This window comes from Scyliorhinus canicula, chromosome 4, assembly GCF_902713615.1.
Source record: "Scyliorhinus canicula chromosome 4, sScyCan1.1, whole genome shotgun sequence".
Classification (NCBI taxonomy): domain Eukaryota; kingdom Metazoa; phylum Chordata; class Chondrichthyes; order Carcharhiniformes; family Scyliorhinidae; genus Scyliorhinus; species Scyliorhinus canicula.
The window spans coordinates 91,950,795-91,969,719 of NC_052149.1; the positions used below are offsets into that span (position 1 = coordinate 91,950,795).

Genomic DNA, 18,925 nt, shown 5'->3' on the forward strand with positions numbered 1-18,925 from the left:
ACAAGAATGCCCCGGGCGAGATGGTTATAATGGAGAAATCCATTGACCTCTAGTGGGATTCTCCGGTCGCCGGGTGGACACGACCGGAGAATCCAGCCCGTAGTCACCTTTTTGGGCCCTGGGTAGTTTCTCACCGGTTTAGCCCACACGTAGAATTTTATTTAAGCGCTGGGGAGCTGTACTCCGAGATTGGGCTGCCATTTTGAAAGTGTGCCCTGATCTCTAAGTGAGCTTGTGGGTCTAGAAACCCATGGACAATGCTACTCCCCCACACATATGGACAACCCCCCCCCCCCCCCCCCCAAGTGAGGACACCCTGCTATAGGGTCCCTGGGGCACCTCCCTCTTTAGCCCCCCTTATAGCAACCCTCGTCCACTCTCATTTCATGGGCATGGTGCCGCTCAGCCCCTGACACTTGGCAGTGCCACCCAGACATCTTTACACTGGCACCTGGGCAGTGCTCCTGGCAGATTGGCGGTGCCATCCAGGCACCTTGGCAGTGCCAATGTGAGCTGGACAGTGCCAAGATGCCTGTGTTCTGGGGGGGGGGGGGGCACCTAACGAGCCGCCCTGCACTTACCCTGACCACCCAGGGGTCTCTGATGTCCCAGGAGACCTCCTCCCGGGTGCCATTCGGCCTGCTTCACGTTTATGTGGACCAGCACTGATTGGCGCACGGCTACAGCCTCCCTAGGGAGGCCGGTGGATCCTGGGAAGGTAGGACATAAGTAGGTTTATAACCTACGTCCGTGAGTGTCATTTGGTCCCGCCCATTTTGGGCGGAATTCCAACATTGACGTCTCGCGAGACTTCGGTGAATCCCACGCGGTGTGGAGGCTGTCGGGTGGTCCACTGGAGGCCTCTTCCAGGATTCTCCGGCCAAGTTGTGCTCTTGCTGAGATAACACGGCAAGAGAATTGCACCCCGAACTTGATGATCAACCATAATCATAATGACTGGCGGAGAAGTCTCGAAGGGCCGATTGGCTTCCTCCTCCTCCTATTTCCTATGTTGCACATGTCACCTAAGTTTGTATCATCAGCAAATTTGGATATTTAACTTCATAGGCCATCGCCCAAGTCGTTAATAAATAATGTGAATAATTGAGGCCCCAATGCAGATCCCTGTGGTACACCACTAGTTCTATCCTGCCCATTATCCCCATTCTGTCGCCGACCACTGAACTGGTTTCCTAACCATGTTAATAATTTACCCCCAACTCTGTGGGCTTCTACCTTAATAAACAGTCTCTTATGTGGGACTTTATCAAATGCCTTCTGGAAGTCCATATAAGTAACATCCATAGTCATCACCTTGTCCACTACCTTAGTCACCTCTTCAAAGAATTCAGTGAGATTTGTCAGGCATGATCTGCTCTTCATGAATCTATGCTGGCTCTCCTTGACCGACCAACATTTTTCGAGGTGTTTAGTTACCCTATCTCTAATTCTAGACTCCAGCAATTTTCCCACCACAGATATTAGACTAACCAGTCTGTAATTCCATGGTTTCCCCCTGTCACCCTTGAATGGAGTGACATGTGCAATATTCCAATCCAGAGGGGCTACTCTTGAATCTGGTGAACTCTGAAATAATGTAGTTAAGGCATCTACCATATGCTCCTCTACTTCCTTTAACACCCTCGGATTGAAACTGTCGGGTCCTGGTGATTTGTCACTCTTTAGTTCCATACATTTCCTTGTTATTGATGCTGTACTTAATTGTAATAAGCCTTATCTTCTATTGGCTATTCATTTTTCAGGACTTCCTGTAAGTTATCCTCCTTTCCAACTGTAAATACTGAAGCAAAATAATTGTTCAACATGTCTGCCATTTCACCAGTATCAATGACAATGGGTGGAATTTTCCGCCATGGGCTGCCAGTAGCAGAGTTCCAATGGGGTAGTGAATCTGGTGTTGGGGAGAAAGCGGGATTGACCTGATGCGTTTCCGATGCGCCAGCCACCAATGGTGTCGGGATCGAGGTTCGCGCCCCGTGGGCCAGGCACCATATTCTCTGGGCCTGCGTGATTCTCCGGTCATGAGGGCTCGGAATAACGTGGGTGAGAATTACTTCTGGTCCTGTCAAACGTGGCCCTGATGCAATGGACCTCATGGGCAATGGGGATAATCTTTAAGGGAATTGACCCCATAGTCCATCGAAGAGAGACCCCTGTCAGGAAGCCCCCCAGAAGGGAGACCTCTGTCTGGAAGCTAGAGGGCAGTCCAGACAGAGGCAGTGAAAAAATATCATTGCTTTGACATTCACCTGGGCAATACACCTGCTGACTCCAACACAGGAAATAACACCTGTCATTCCTGGAAAGAGAAAATCAGTCAGCTGTGTTTAAACCCCCTCAGATCTTTGATCTAAAAGCCATTCATTCATTTATCTTTGATATTGACTTTACTAGGTTGGAATCACGGCTTCCACACGTTCTTAGCTGTCAGCATTGCTCCATTCATCTCCATTCATGGCTGAGTAATTTTGAAGTGGTCTAATCTCAATGTTTATACAACATCATGCTTTGATTGACCACTCCTGAACGTCCTCAAACAGAATTAAGTGCTTTCCAATCCCTCCTTTTATGGTTGAGTGACTTTGAAGTGGTCAGCTATAAACTGACAGCACTTAACTCTGTTTGAAGTGGTCCAAGAACTGACAATCAAAGCTTGATATTTATAAACTTTACGGTTAGACCACTTCAAAGTTACTCAACCATGAAGGAAGATGAACGGATCAATGCTGACACCCGGGGGTGTTGGAAACCTGTCAATCACAGCCTATTAAAATCAATATTTTGCACAGAAAATTGAGGGGGTGCTGACCGCTCAAAATGATGGCCCAATTGTGGGAATCCCTTGCAATCCTCGGCATGCATAAATTTACACAGCTGAGGATTGGGAATCGCTTCCTAATTCCACTCTCAGCAGGAGCACAAATCAGGTGCAACTCCGCTCCGGCGGGAGAACCAGGTCTCCCAAACAGAGAATCTTACCCAATATCTCCATTTTCAGCTTTTAGTGGGCATACATTACTCTTGACCACCCACTTTCCCATTATATAACTACAAAAGTTCTTGCAAATTTCCTTTCCTAATCCCTTTTAGAACCTCTTATAAGTTGCTTTGTGATCCATTGCTGGTCTTTGCATCTATCCCATTTGTCCGGGTCTGTGCCATGATTTGCACTTTTGTCGGCCCTTTCTTTTAGTTTTACGCTGTCCCTAATCTCTTTCGTTGTCCCTGGCTATTTTTTTGTGAAGTGGAGCTTTTTCCTCTCTGGGTATATACTCACTCTGTATTTTGTTAAATCTTTCTTTAAAAATTCTCCACTTCTTCAGTTGTTTGACCCATTAACAGATCTTTCCAGTTTACCGTGGACAGTCTCTGTCTCATCCCATGAAAGTTGGCCGTACTCAAGTCTTAAATTCTAGTAGCAGATTTGCGCTTTTCACTTTCAAAGCTCCATTGAATTTGATCATGTTGTGATCACTATTTGATAAATGTTCACACATAGTGAGGCTACTAATTAAATTGGGTTTATTATTCATGACTAAATCTAATATTGCCTGTCCCCTTGTTAGATGTAGAACATATTGCTGCAGGAAACTATCCCAGACACATTCCAGAAATTCACCACCTTTCTGACAGGTGCTTGTCTGCCTCTCACAATCTATGTGTAAGTTAAAATCCCCCATTAATACTATTCTGCCTTTGTTACACACTTGCCTAATTTCTGCATTTGTAAAATTTTACTCCTCAACTGCTACCAGGGGTTCGATGCACACCACCCATTACAGTTTAGATCCTTTTCTGTTCCTCAGTTCCACCCATAGGGGCTCCACCAGATACTTTCCCCTCATTATATCCTCCCTCACCATTTGAGGTGGTGATATTTCTAATCAGTAGGGCTACTCCTCCCCCTCTGCATCATCCCTGTCCCACCTGTAAACTTTATAACTAGGTGTATTTAATTCCCAGTCCCGACCATCCTGCAACCATGTCTCCGTAATAGCCACAACATCATGATCTTCAATTTGAATTTGTGCCTGCAGCTTGCCTAGTTTATTCCTTACACTCCATGCATTGGTATATAGATCTTTTAATCGGGCTATAACCCCTAACCTATCCCTCAGCTTTATCCGCTTATTTATTATTCCGCTCTTATTGGATACTCGAGCAGGATTAATTAATTGAAGATTTAGCAAGATCATACTTGATGATATATTAACTTTTTTTATACAACATAATTAATGTATGCATGTATGCTACTATTTTCTACTTGAATGTTATTTACTACTGAATGACATGTCGGAACACTGATTCTTTTCTTTTGGTCATTTGAAATACATTGTAGGTTATTGAAAGACAGTCTTGGTGGCAATTCAAAAACAGCTATGATAGCTACCATCAGCCCATCTGCTTCTAATGTAGAGGAGACTCTTAGTACACTTAGATATGCCAAACAGGCTCGCCAGATTATCAACATCGCGAAAGTGAATGAGGACTCGAGTGCAAAATTGATTCGAGGTTGTTTGACATTTCCCATACAAGTTAACTTGCATGTGTTTGCTTTGATATGAATTAATGTCTTAATTTTGAAATGGAATTTTGAACTGTAGAACATGACCGTACCAGCCTCCCCGGACAGGCGCCGGAATGTGGCGACTAGGGGCTTTTCACAGTAACTTCATTGAAGCCTACTCGTGACAATAAGCGATTTTCATTTCATGACCGTCACAAGGTTTGGTTATTTTCTAAAAAGAAAAAAATTAACTTTAGGCCTTTTCCCTTTGCCTATATTTTAAAAGGTGGGTGGGGAAGTACAATGAATGCTACATAACGTAATTTAAAAGTCGAATCATTTTTGTTAATTTAAAATTATATTGCTCATTATAGGACAACTATGATATGGCAGTAAACCCTCTTCTGTATGGCACATTTTGGCATTTTACCATTTTATGCTATCTTGTAGTTCAAATATATTTGTAACAATGAAGTGTCTGTGTGTTGGAACCTTCTACTATGAAAGAAATAGCCAAAAATAATGCATTGAACAATTTCCTTCCCAATCACAGAATAGTACAAGTGAAAACATAGAAAATAGCATAAAGGTTGTTTGGGCCAGTGGAAGTTTTGCCGTGGCATTTGGCATTAATTCTAGTAGTCATCTTTTACTTTTTAAATTAAAAAAAAAAATACTTTATCAGAGTTACAAAGCCAGAGCTCAGAGTATGGATAGGGGAAAACCCCTAATCCAGCTCCTTGTCTGCTCCAACAACCAATTCAATTCATGGTCCCCACAAGGGAGTGTCATATGAGAGTACCTTTAAGAAATGGGTGTTTATAAAATAGCTGTAGTGGGGGTACTTTGGGTGTTTATCAAATAGCTGTAGTGATGTCAGAGTGTGGGTGGAGCTGGGTTTTGTCTGTGGCCTTTTACTTTCACTTTGAACAAAAAGCTAGTGTGTGTCTGTGTTTTAGTTTCGTTTTCAGAGTTGGAGCTGCATCCAGCCAAACAAGGTGTAATTTTGATCTCTTTCTTCATGAAAAAGAATGTCTTCAGATCACTTGCTAATTTAAAAGTGATAACTGCTCTCAGTAGATAATTTAAATCTGCTGTCTTTGTTAAAGAGGGTATTTGTCTTCTGGATGTTGCTAGGAAAGATTGAGGGTTACTTATAGAGTACTGTATTCTTTGGGGGAGTATTTGAGTTGATAGTTGCTAAGATGTTTACTGTGTGTTAACTGGATTCATAGAATAAACATTGTTTTGTTTTAAAAGTACTTTAGATTTCTGTTGCATCACACCTGTAGAGTGGGCCCTTGTGCTCCGTATAACCAAAATCTATTAAAAGTTGTGGGTCAGGTGAACTCCATGATACACTTTGGTGTTCTCTAAACCCTGGCCCATAACAGGAGACATCCAAGATCCAGGCATTACACCTGACCTCGCACTCATCTTAGCCAAAAGGCTGTTTATCGAAGTGATGTTCATTGGAACTCAATACATTTCTGAACATGAAGCTGAATTGGGAAAAGAGCAGATATTTACATTGACTCCAATAAAATGTGATCAATCGTTCATGTTCTGATTGTGAGCACAATATTTTACTTTGCAACAACTGAACCTGAAAAATATTTGACATTAGTGGGTTCCCCCCTGTAATGACCAACACACTTTGAAGACTTAGAATTTGGTGAGACATTCTATTTATTATTACAGGAAATATCCAACTCTTTAATTTTCCAGCAAGTGGTGATGTTCTTCTGTTGTCCTTGACTTTAGCTGGACACATGTAAAAAATAAAATTCACCGTTTGTTTGCATGCATTTTTAAGTAAACTACTATTCACTAACTTATTCCAACCTGAGCAGTGAAACTTTTTATTTTATTATTTTTTATTTCATTATATGTTTGCATTAACTTGGGGCTTTAGCACCACAAAGTTTTGATGAATGTAACTCTAACTTTTTTTGAATCCTCGCTGAATCAGATCTGAAATCAGAAATTGAAAAGTTGAAAGCTGCTCAGATGAGTAGCCAAGGAATTCAGTCTGAGAGGTATAAAGTATCCCAGAAGGAAATTAATGCTCTGAAATTGAAGCTCAATCAACAGGAGAGGGAAATGGCAGAGTCACAGAGGTAAGGTGATGGATCTGAGGCAGGCTTGCAAAAGAATATTAGGTCTGGAATGATGAAATGGAATTTGGCTCACCTAGCTCACTTTGCTAAAAGAACATTTCTCATTTGAGTGCATTTCCTCTGTGGGCATGCAAGATAATTGGAAACCCCATCACCTATTCCTTAATTGTCACCTACTCCATATCCTTGAATTCCATATCTAACACTATTATGGCAGCACCATCAATGACTGCAGCTGCTCAATGAAAAGGCCTGTTACAATTGCTACAGGTCAATTAGAAATAGACAATAAATGTGCCCTTTGCAGCATCGCCTACAACCTGGGAACCAGTAAAATATAAGCAAGTTCATTTCTGAGACTCTAAACTTACGAAGAATTATCCATTTGGCTGTGCTATCAGTATTAAATATTTTGAAAATGTTTGAGTATTGTGCTGTTTTCAATTTTCCCTTGTGTGGAAAATATGATGTCGTGAATTTTATACAAAAGGTATCAAGACTTAAATGGGGAAAGGCATTGTCTGTCCAACGGTGCAACTCAATGAACTCCCAATTCTCTGGTTAAAATAAAGTTGGGCAGTTTCCATCCATATTTCACTGTTAAGTGCACAAAAAAAACTTATGGATCGCAACATTTCTTCCTCTTTATTGAAAGATTGATATGTGAACAAAAGTTTTTTTTTAAATTTAGAGTACCCAATTATTTTTTCCAATTAAGGGGCAATTTAGTGTGGCCAATTCACCTAACCTGCACATCTTTTGGGTTGTGGGGGCGAAACCCACGCAGACACGGGGAGAATGTGCAAACTCCACACGAACAGTGACCCAGGGCCGGGATTCGAACCCAGTGTGTTGTTCCTCGTGTCTTAATAAAGCTCGTAGTCTCAAATGTGGAGAAGATGCTTTATTGTGAATTCGTTCTCTCTTCAGAGCTTAACCTACGGCTACCTCAAATGCTACTAGCTGGTGTGTCTGTGTCCTGCTACCAGTTCTGCCTTCCGTGAAGTATGTCCTCACTTCCTGTCCCGGTCTATTTATATGGCTCTCCCGTGCTCCCTCTAGTGTTTGCTCAGTTGTATTGCATCTAGTTAACTTGTGATCACCACACCTGGGTCCTCAGCGCCGTAGGCAGCAATGCTAACCACTGTGCCACCGTGCTGCCCATGTGAACAAAAGTTGAGCAGTTGTTGCAAAATCCACAGCTGCTTCTCAGATTATTAGAGTAGTGATTATGAAGGGGCGCTAACTGCATAATTCATTTAACCAGAATAATTTGGTTCTAAATAGCAAGTTCTAAGCTAATACATCAAAATGGTTATGTTATTTATATGAAGTTATTTGGGCTGGTTTAGCTCAATTGGCTGGACAGCTGGTTTGTTACTGAGCGATGCCAACAGCACGCTTCAATTCCCATACTGGCTGAGGTTATTCATGAAGGCCCTGCCTTCTCAACCTTGCCCCTCACCTGAGGTGTGGTGATCTGACCCACAGGTTAAATCATCATTAGTCGGCTCTCCCCCTGAAGGGGAAAGCAGCCTGTAGTCATCTGTGACTATGGCGGCTTTACTTTTGTTTAGACCAAAATATCATTTAAACCAAATATTAGGCTTTATACGAACTGGCATGAGTCTATTTTGCATTTAACCGCTTATTTAAATAGATGCGGGTGCATTGATGATTTTGCTTTTGTAATCATTTAATAGTTTCAATTTGTAGAACAATGACAGTGTGCAAGGTAGGTTTTGTTAATACTGCTATTTGTGCCAGAAAAATCTTTCCAGTTGAAGGATCAAGCACTTTGTCTTCATTAATAATTGAAATTTGGAATATTCCAGTGCATGACACTGTTCATTGGCTATGCTCTTGCTGTCTTTAGTCCCCAGATGGTAACTGGTCCAGCATTTAAATTTTTAATATCCGGATTTACAACAGGAGAGTTAAAATGAAACCCTAATTCCCTTCACTTCTATCTGTAATCTGTGGGCTTTATTTTTGAGAAGGTAGATGTGTATGATTTGAAACCCCATTTATGTGTGGTCAATTTTTTAAAAAGTACTAGAGCTGGGGTAAGACCGTCGTGAGACAGGTTAGTTTTACCCTACTGATGATGAAAATGTGTTCTTGAAATAGTAATCCTGCTCAGTAAGAGAGGAACTGCAGGTTCAGACATTTGGTGTATGTGCTTGGCTGAGGAGCCAATGGTGCGAAGCTACCATCTGTGGGATTATGACTGAACGCCTCTAAGTCTGAATCCCGCCGAAACATAACAATACCCTAGCGCCGTGGATCACTGGTTGGCCTAGGATAGCCGACTCCAGTGCGGAGTGCCACTCTATTCAGGGCTGGAGCACGGCTGGATGGGTGCCGCCTCTCTCTAAATGCACAGCATGTTCGTGGGGGACCTGGTGCTAAAATATTTGTAGACGACCTGATTCTGGCTCACGGTTTTGTACGCAGCAGAGCGGCTATCTTGCTGCGATCTATTGAAAATCATCCCTCGAGCCAAACCTTTGTATATAAAAAAGGAAAAAATAATGTAAGAAAGAACAAAATAAAGTACTCGTAGCAGACGTTTGTCGGTTTAAATGAAGAGGATTATTTATTCATGCACACACCCTGTAATATCCAAACACTGTCAGTCACACACCACGCAATCAAGAAAGATGCAATTCAAGAAGATTTACTTACCCAAGGAACAGTTAACAGTTCATGTGTCTTTGAGAGTCGCATGAAGAAGGAAGCTTCTCCACTCTGGAATTGTATTTTGGATCAGTTCAGATCGCTGGGATCGGATATTTGGGTTAACTGCAGGGTTCCTTCACAGAGAAGACTGTTCAGCAGGTCATGTAGATAGATACTCGTTGATGTTGTAGGAGGTCTCATTTCTTTACGGGTGAACTCGGAGTTCGGAATCAGGCTCGGAGCCTTAAGCCTTTTAAGCCTTTTGACTGCTGAAAGACACAGATGGCACAGCTTTCCACTGCAACTGTTGTGTATTTCTGCAGACTGCCCCAGGTCTTTACTGAATTGTGGATAAAATAATTTCCGTATCAGAGAACCAGTTTCAATTAAATTGTCAATGGCCATAGATATTCAAAATAAGTAAATGGTAGTCTTTCACACTTGTGGATAATGGGCCCCATCAGCTTTTCTTCTTTTGAAAACCTGGGAATATAGACTCTAGAGTCCATTGACTTTATGTCTTGGATAGCATGCCCATTCAACGGGTAGACCTTCAGCCATTATGATTAAATTCAGAACTTTCTGGAAGCTTGATAGTCTGTGTTGAAGTTGTAAATCATCTGATCCTCCTTGGAAGCCACCTTAACTGATCATTAGCCTCCCATTTTAAATAAAGATAGTTTATTTTACTGGGCATGATGCCAGGTTGTACAACAGTTGGTTGAACATAGTTATTGCTCTGACTCTCCGAAGAGGGCCATTGAGCTATTTGCATTGAGTCTGATGATTATTGGGTGAAAGTTACAAAAATGTTGTCACATTGTTACTGGTGCACCAAAGTTCTTTGTTGGAATCAAAATATATTTGTTATAACATCTTTAGGAGATGGAGAGAAAGGTTGGAGCAAGCTGAAAAGAGAAAACTTGAGGAAGCAAGGGAACTACAGGTAATCCCTTATTTTTGGTCATTCATTCTTTTATTTTTGTGCTAGTGTTTTGGGGTAATAGCTTCTTGGCTAATATACTCTTTGGGCTACTTAGAAGAGTAGTGGAAAGAATCCCAGCCTCTGGTGATGAATCTCCCCATCAAGTTGAAATTTGTGTTTCAGACATGTTTGTTACGATACCCTTGAGGAAACAGTAAACTGAAATAGCCAAATTTATTCGAATCAAGAAATTACCAACAAGCTTTGTGTAACTTTCACCTTTAGCATGAATCCGAACCAATGTGAATTGAACATGAATTAACAGGCAAATAATTATTCAAATAAAAAGATACATTTCACTTTAAATAGTTGGTACAACAAAGTAATGGCTGATACGCACCCACATTACTCCCTGCCAACATGTGGCATTACGTAGCTACAGTTCCACAGTATGCTGTTCTTTATTAATTTAGGGTAGACTGAGAGTCCTATGCAAAAACAGCTTTCACCTCTACTTTTTACAAGTACGGTTATCATTAGCAAGGCACACTTCTACAAACCTTTTTTCCCTCTGGTCATGACAGTCCCGATGGTGTAGCTTTCCAAAGTTGCTTCTCAACAAACCAATAACTCCCCAGTTTACAGTTTGGCCATTTCTGGGAAAACACCCAGCCTTTTAGTTTGTTTTAGCAATTTGTGCAGCTTTCCGGATTTTTGACCTATTTAGCCAACTTGTACAGCACCTTCAGGAGTTCCCACCTCTTTTTCTGCCAAACAAAAAAAAAACTGATCCCTTCCGGAGAGATTTGCATCTTCAAAAATGGTGTTACTCTTTTCTATCCCCCTTCACCTTCTCTTTGTGTCTGCATCTGTGTACTTGTCGTTCTCTGTCTTCAGCTCTCCTTTGTGTCTACAGCTCTCCTGGCCACACAGCTTCTGTCTGAACTTACTTCCTGTTGGTACGGCTCTAGGTCAAGGGTTTGCAGTCACATGGGCCACTTTCTTATGAACGAAAATTACAGTTGGCCCCTTTACAATTGATGTAAACTCTCAAGTACTTTTCAAGCATTTTTAAAAGCAATTGAAGATTCCATTGACATTTTAAAGAAATTACAAGTTTTCCTTCATGTACTGCTTCTGGGTCAAAGGTCATCACATATTGGTCAACTGGCAAGAAAATCTTTTTCTGAAAATTCATCTGGTTTAGCTTTTGGATTCATGATGCTAGCACAGTTGGTAGATCTTGGTTCCATTTTCTCATCATGTTGGCACCAAATAGATAATTTGTTGAACAAAATTCTTCAACATTTTGGCCAATAATGACTCGTGGGTTGCTGGCAAGGGTGTGAGAGTGTGACCTAAAAGGAAGTCTTTCAAGAAATTATCAAATGTTAATTCTTTGACAAATTGAGACAATTCAATTATTGGATTCTTGCATTAAATATATCTGGTATTTCGTAGCAACGGAAGAACATTTTACGTACTTATAGAAATTTCTATCTACAGAAAGCTGGAATCACTTTTAAAGTGGATAACAGTTTGCCAAATCTAGTAAATCTCAATGAAGATCCCCAGATTTCAGAGGTTCTCTTGTACATGATAAAAGAAGGTCAGACAAGAGTGGGAAAACAAGGACCAAACTCAAAGCATGATATCCAGCTGTCTGGGGGACTCATTGCTGATGATCATTGGTGAGTTTCAAATTTTTAATTTCTGTGTAGCCAGACATCAAAAGGATAATGTTCTTTTGCCTCTAAATCTATTTGTATTCCTGATTTATTTTATGAGGTTTGGAATTGAAAATTCAATTTGAATTTATAAATGCCTTGTCACATCTCTGGGGCAACATCTCGGCCTGTGTCACCTGAAATAAATTGCTATGGATTACAGTGATTATTATTACCTGGGCAAACAGTAGATCATTTGCAAATGGATCATATAAATAGCAAAGAAATAAATGAGAATTTAATGTTTTTGTGTAGTTTTGAAATAGAATAAGAGCAGAAGGAGGCTATTTGACCCATCAGCATTATGGGAGTTTTTAGACTCGCCATGAACATTGCCACTCAGAAGATTTGGAACAAAATGTATTAATTTGAAATAACCGTTAAATTTTAAGAGGTTAAAACACATATCCATGCAGTAAAATGCTTTTACTTAACCTTAAATGCTCTCTTTTAGTTGAGTATACATTTTGTACTATAATAAAGATACATATGAGTCACTATATCATGATATAGTTTGTTTTGCTGTTTTTGCTGAGCAAGCTGAAAACTTATTTTTAAAACCAGTGTGGTTCATGGAGTTGTTGATGATTTAAGTGTTAAATTTAGCAGGAGAGGTTAACCGTGCATGATTCTGTTGGCCTCAGTGTACTGCCTGGCAAAAAGCCTGATATTTTATTTTTGTTCCTTTCGGGCAATATTACTTGCAGTTTTTGGGGTGACAATTCAATAATCTGTATCATTATAATTTGCTTTAATCTCTATTTTATCCATTAAGGCCCCACATTGCCGCACATTTCCTGCTCGGCAGTGCTTGTTTTATGCCATGGTTGCAGTTGTCATACTGTCTTTGTCATTTGCAATCATTGATTTTACATAACTTTGATAAACTCACTTTTGGCGGAGGGAAAAATGAGCACCAAGGCACAAATAGGGGAGCATTTAAAATAAATACTTTTAACTAGTCATTTTACAGGCTTAGAATCCAGATATGAGGAGGAATAAATAAGAGCAGGTTATGGGGAAGCGAAGGAAAGCAAGAGTAAAGAGGAAAGCAGTGAAGGGTGTAGGGAAAGATGGAGCAACGGCAGATAGACAAGTGGGTAAGGGAAAACAGAGTCAAGGTGCTGATAAGGGTGGAAAGGGCTCAAGGGTATTGAGCAGTGGGCAAGGGAAATAATAAAATGGAGCTTGGGCAGGAAGGAGACTGATGACCTCCATAGTCTGCGTCCATTTCCCAAATAATTGAGATTCCTTTATTCCCACCTTTCCATTCTCATCTCCCCTCTGCTCCATACCTTTATTAGTATCCATTGGCTTGGTCCCCAGTGAGAATGACCAATCCTAGAGGTGGCAGGCAGTTGGATGGATGGAAACATCTACCTTTTTGGGTTAACCTGGATCCCAATTTTGTTAGTATTTGCTTTTCTCGGGCATAGAATTAAATTGGGGTTAATTTCTGAGAGAACAGCTTTCAGCTTGCTGACTAGAGCCTGAGCAGTACCTCAGGAGAATGTTTCAGGCATTCCTTGAGTTCTGGTTTTCAGTATTGGAAGAGGTGGAGTTATTTGAAGGTTAGAGCTCCTTTCCACCTAATACAATTAGCAACATCTCTGAAGAAAACTATTGAAGATTCTTGTTTGCTACTTGCATCGTAAAATATGTAAGCATGTTGAATGCTTGTCTCCTAACTTTTAATATCTGTTAATGTTCTGGAATATTTATGGTTGATTCATGGAATATCTTTGTGGAATCAATCGCGAAAGGAATCTCCTGTGAGTAAATATGAATTATGACAATCTAAATAATGGAGTGCACTTTTCCATGGAAATTGTTTTTGAGTATAAGAACCTATTGGGCCCTAATCTCCAAACTCCAGGGGGTCATATCTGGGGGTACTCCACTAACTGAAGTTCCCAGGTAAGGATTGCAGGCAATTGCTTGGGAAGTGAAGATTTCCCACGTGAAGTTGAATTGCTCTGCATTGGAAACCATCCATAAATTGTGAATTTCAAATCGCACACTTTGGGTGGTTCTGACTGTGTTGCATCAATAGTTACTCAAATGTTAGACCCATGTTGACACCCCCTCCCCCCACAACGGGACTCTTTCACCAGCTCCCACGGGACATTCCTCTCCATGGGACTCTCTTATCACCACCAGCCAAATCCTACCTACTTACCTTATATATTTACCTTGTCAACAACCTTTACCTGGTTTATGGCAGCTGATGCCATAAAAAGGGGATATGGCTTTGACTCCAAAATCCTCAAAGTTGGGCCTTGGGGACACACTTGCACTGTCCAGATCTCGCCCAGTCTGAGTCAGAAAGTTGGGCGAGATAGGATTGGTTGTATTTTCAAGTAAGAACATCCTAAGCAGAGTGGCATTCCGACTCAATTGCCACTCTATCAGAAGTTAAGGCCCATCGTGTTTGCGGCAATTTTGGTTGTTTACTTTTGTAGATGGTTTTATATCAAGTTATAGCTAGATCATTTAAGCTATTGTGAGTGCAGTTATGTGTGATGCAAGGCTTCTGCTTCAAATTCTGTCGAGCGACTCTTGCAACTGTGATTTTGTATTAAATATATCTATAAGTTGTGATTGGGACTGCCTGGGCTATTTCCACTCGTGGCTGTATGACGACTTGTGTACATAGCTTGAGGTGTTCAATTTTAGAGGGAGTATTTGGAAGGGTAGGAAAAAATCATGGCAATGATCGCAAAAACTGGAAAATAAATTGATTTTGAGATGTAAAATTATAACTTTTAAAATATTTTATGGTCATCAAAATGGATGAAATGTGTAATCCTTTTATTGAAATGTTCCTTTCATTTTTATTTGCAGTGTCATACAAAACCAAAATGGTACAGTTAGTATTGCTCCATTAGGAGATGCAAATACTTATGTCAATGGAAACCTTATAGACGAATCAATGGTGCTACATCACGTAAGTTACTCCTAATGCAGTCTAATCTGTCAATCCAATAATGTGATTTTTGTAAGACATATTCCCATATATTATGCATATATCATTCGGGACATATAGTTGCTGTTTGTTTTTAAGTAGACCTTGCAACCTTCCTTATTTTTCAAAGTAATGGGATGTCTTGAGCCAGCCATTTTCAGTCAACAAGGAATCATACTGATTCAGAAGTGGAACATGAGTGTTGAGTGGGTTGTCATGTTTTTTGACCTGTAGCCAAGAGACTCCATTGCATGTGGAGACATTTAAGAACCCGCAGGACCCGCTTACCTGTGCCACCTCTCAAAGGTCTATTCTTCCGACAAGCCACAGTCAGGAGAGTGATGAGAGAGTATGGGAGGCTGGCTGAATATGTTGTTGAGCTCTTGCATGACTGGTTTTTAGGACATTCTTTACCAAGATGTCAGTGAGGAGAATTTTGTGGGGTTGTTTGGGCAATGCATATTCTGTTCTGATTCTCAGCCATTGCTGATATGCCAGTTTGATATTACAATTAAGATAGTAATTGACAGAGGGCATTAATGCCAAACAGTTATTGGACTGGATTCATGAGTCGGCTGGACATTTGTAGGGGTGGCAGGTTCCCTTCCTGAAAGAGATATTAACCTCCTGTGTTTTTTATGACTTTAGAATATTTTCCTGGTGCTAATCCATAAATTACCAATATTCCAAGTTCTATTTCACAATTTGCCTGGGTGGGATTTGAACTGTCCACTTCTGGAATGCTAGTTTAGTACCATAATAACAATTCTACCTACTAGAGCTTGTGTGCTAGAGCATACAGTAGGTACAAGCTTGCTGCGAGAGGCAGTGGATTTGTTGTTCAATATAAACTGACCAGACCATTGAAATAGTAAGGATTTTTCATGTCTCAATGTTTTGCTAATCCAGTCCTTCAATTGTCCAAGTTGTCAGATGCTGGTTCATGGTATCGGGAATAGGTTCTTTGGTCTACTTTATGCAAAGTTTAAACTATTCTACATACATCTGTCTGAGGAATCTAGAATATAGGGGATGCGGTCTCAAGATAAAGGATCAACCATTGCAACTCCGGGCGGCACAGTAGCACAGTGGTTAGTACTGTTGCTTCACAGCACCAGGGATCCGGGTTCAATTCCAGGCTTGGTCACTATGTGCGGAGTATGCACGTTCTCCCCGTGTCTGTGTGGGTTTCCTTTGGGTGCTCCGGTTTCCTCCCACAGATCCTGAAAGACGGTGCTTTTGTTGGGGGAATTGGACATTCTGAATTCAGCGTACCTGAACAGTCGTCGGAGTGTGGCTACTAAGGGATTTTCACAGTAACTTCATTGCAGTGTTAATGTAAGCCTACGTGTGGCACTGATAAAGATTATTATTAAAAAAACCATTACGACTGAGATGAGGGGAAATTTCTTCACTCCGAGGATTGTGATTCTTTGGGATTCTCTTTATCCCAGAAGATTGTGGATCCTCCGTTGTTGAGTATATTATAGGCTGAGCTCAATAGATTGTTGGTGTCTCAAAATCGCTGCTTATGGGGAGTGGGCGGGAGAGTGGAGTTGAGTTAGGTGATCGATCATCATTGTATTGAATCGTGGAGCAGGCTCGGGGCCATACGGTTGATTGTCTGCTGCACTCCACTGGATTATTACAGACTGCGATCCGTTCAGTAAATTAATCTTGAAGAAGCTGTTCCAATTAAAAGGTTGGATATCGGCACATTAGGCCATTGAATGATGAGCTTCATTCAGTAACACCGTGGTGCCAGTTCTGTGCAGCACACATTGATGTTTAGTAATCTTGAAAACGCAAGTCATTGAGTGTTGTCTCTTTCTTCTTCAGTCTGTATTTACTGGTCAGAAAAACCATTGAGGTATCTTTCTGTGCATTTGTGGATGTAAAAATGATTGTGTATTTCCTGATTAGGTGAACCTAAGACCAGCATTAGTCTCCTTTTTTTTAAAAAAAAAAAAGCTCTCTTGGCACAGAGTTTGAAACCCTACCCTTGTAAAGGGGATGCTTTTCTCTCCAATTAGATCTGGTACGTATTTGACAGGCAAATTAGATAAAGCTGTTTCATAAAGAATTGCTTGGTAGCACAAAGATTAAATATTGCTGAAAATCGAGACATGTTGCTGAAACTTTTTGTCGTGCACTGATCGGGGCTCTTTGTCCTGTACTCAGGGCAAATGTCAGAATGCCAAATTTCAAACAATCACAACAATGTATACTACAGACTTAATGGAGTGAGGTAATTTAAAATATTCTTTTCTTCTGTTTGTCCTGATGAGTGCAAAATGAAAAGCTGTGACCATAAGTCCCTGTCTTTTCAGCAGCTGTTTTGAGAGAGAAAAATATCACATTTGTTGCCACCTAATACTTTTAATCAATTGGGTAATTAAGTGCTTAAATGTTTGTACAATGGATAATTAGTCATGGGGCGCGCTTCAGCCACCTCATTGATCCCTGCACAATGGGTGAATCCCCCGAGTGCCCAAAATCTGTCTCCCCACCGGGCGCCGGGCCTATGGCAAGTCACCCGACTCTCTTTGCCCGGCGCGATCTGGATCTCGCCATTAGGCTCATTTAAATACCTGGATGCCGCATTCACCTCGTGCCTGGGTGTCAACGGCCATCCCTGTGAGACCTTGACAGGGCGTTATTTAGCACAGTTTTCAAAAGCTTTGACCAGACATGCCAGCATCTTGGTGGTGGAGGGGGGTGGTCTCACAGGCTGTTAGGGACACCAGGGTGGTCAGGGACAGGACAAGGCAGTGTGGTACTTGGGCACTTTGGCATTGCCAACTGGACAGCCTGGCACTGCCAAGGTGCTTGGGGAACTGCCAGGGTGCCAGGCTAGCTGTGCCATGGTGCCTGGGTGTCAAATTGGAACTGCCAGTGGTCGGACCCATGTGAGGGGGAGGGGTTCCAGGAGTCCATGGAAGGTTAGGGGCGGGGGCGGGGGGCTTGAAAAAGTGGGGGGTGGGACTCCCCGATCTGTGAGGAGACGTTCCTGCTCAGGTAATCGACTAAAGTGTGGCATCGGTGGGGTGGAACCCCCCCCAACCCGTGAAAACTGATTGTTAAAATCTCATAATTAAGCAAATGTTAATTTGGAGTGGGTTTTCGTGAGTTATGGGAGATTGTTGATTTTTCTAGGTTTCTCTACATTGATAAACCCCTGATGGAAGGTGGAATTTCCAGCATTGGTGACATGTTTTACTTAAGAGGGGAATGAAGGAATGTCAATCCACATTGATCCGACCAACTTTGTTGAATTAAAATTATAAAACGTTCACAAGAGGAGGGCCTTTGGCCTATTGCAGAGGTGCCAGCTCTTCCTGAAATATCTCCTCCGTTCTTTTCCTGGAAACCAGCTCAAACATAGCAGTACTGGGATGCTTCAGAGTAGTTTGTAAATGTATTCCTTGAAAAAGAGAAGTTGTGTCTTCGATAAAGGAGAAGTGATGGTGAGAGGCGGGAGAGAATCTACATAGAATATATTAGATAGACCTGGGGAATTTGTTCAATATTCATGTTAGAAAGTTAGTAAATCCGTGATTTTTATGTTTGCTACAATTAAAAATCTATGTTGTATCTTTATAGGGGGACAGAGTGATTATGGGTGGTGATCATTACTTTAAATTTAACCATCCTCTGGAGGTCCAGTGTGGACGAGCATCATCTGGGAGTGCACTGCTTGGAGAGGGTCCCAAAGGTTTTGAATTTGCAAAAAATGAACTTTTGCAAGCTCAACAGGCAAGGTAAAATATATGCTGATAACTATTTTAAATCTATTAAATCGTCCTTCGGGGCAGACGATACAAAAGTCTGTGAAATGCACTAACAGATTCAAAACAGCTTCTCCCCACTGTTGCCTGACTCCTAAACGACCCTCTTATGGACTGATCTGATCTCTTCACACACCTTCACTGCTCAGTTAGTACTACACTCCTGTATTCTTCACCCAATGCTTGTCTA

General features: G+C 41.3%; 1 protein-coding gene and 1 long non-coding RNA gene across 6 annotated transcripts in view; one reads left to right on the forward strand and one right to left on the reverse strand.

Moving 5' to 3' along the window:
- The window catches only part of LOC119964806, a 58,228-nt gene extending 46,998 nt beyond the window's left edge, over positions 1-11,230 (reverse strand). Inside the window, exons 1-3 of one of the 2 annotated variants that reach the window (XR_005460366.1) lie at positions 10,816-11,228; positions 9,337-9,670; positions 6,200-6,292 (exon numbers count right to left, since the gene is read on the reverse strand). This is a non-coding gene — a long non-coding RNA (uncharacterized LOC119964806). Of the gene's footprint in view, positions 1-6,199; positions 6,293-9,336; positions 9,671-10,815 lie in introns of those variants that run through there. The other variant, XR_005460367.1, reaches the window with a different exon arrangement.
- kif14 (kinesin family member 14) overlaps positions 1-18,925 on the forward strand; it is a 160,753-nt gene that overhangs the window by 44,287 nt on the left and 97,541 nt on the right. For all 4 annotated transcript variants that reach the window (XM_038794811.1, XM_038794813.1, XM_038794815.1 and 1 more), the window contains exons 11-16: positions 4,361-4,533; positions 6,501-6,648; positions 10,213-10,276; positions 11,762-11,946; positions 14,827-14,929; positions 18,551-18,708. In XM_038794811.1, coding sequence (XP_038650739.1) covers positions 4,361-4,533; positions 6,501-6,648; positions 10,213-10,276; positions 11,762-11,946; positions 14,827-14,929; positions 18,551-18,708 — 831 coding nt within the window. The remainder of the gene's footprint in view (positions 1-4,360; positions 4,534-6,500; positions 6,649-10,212; positions 10,277-11,761; positions 11,947-14,826; positions 14,930-18,550; positions 18,709-18,925) is intronic.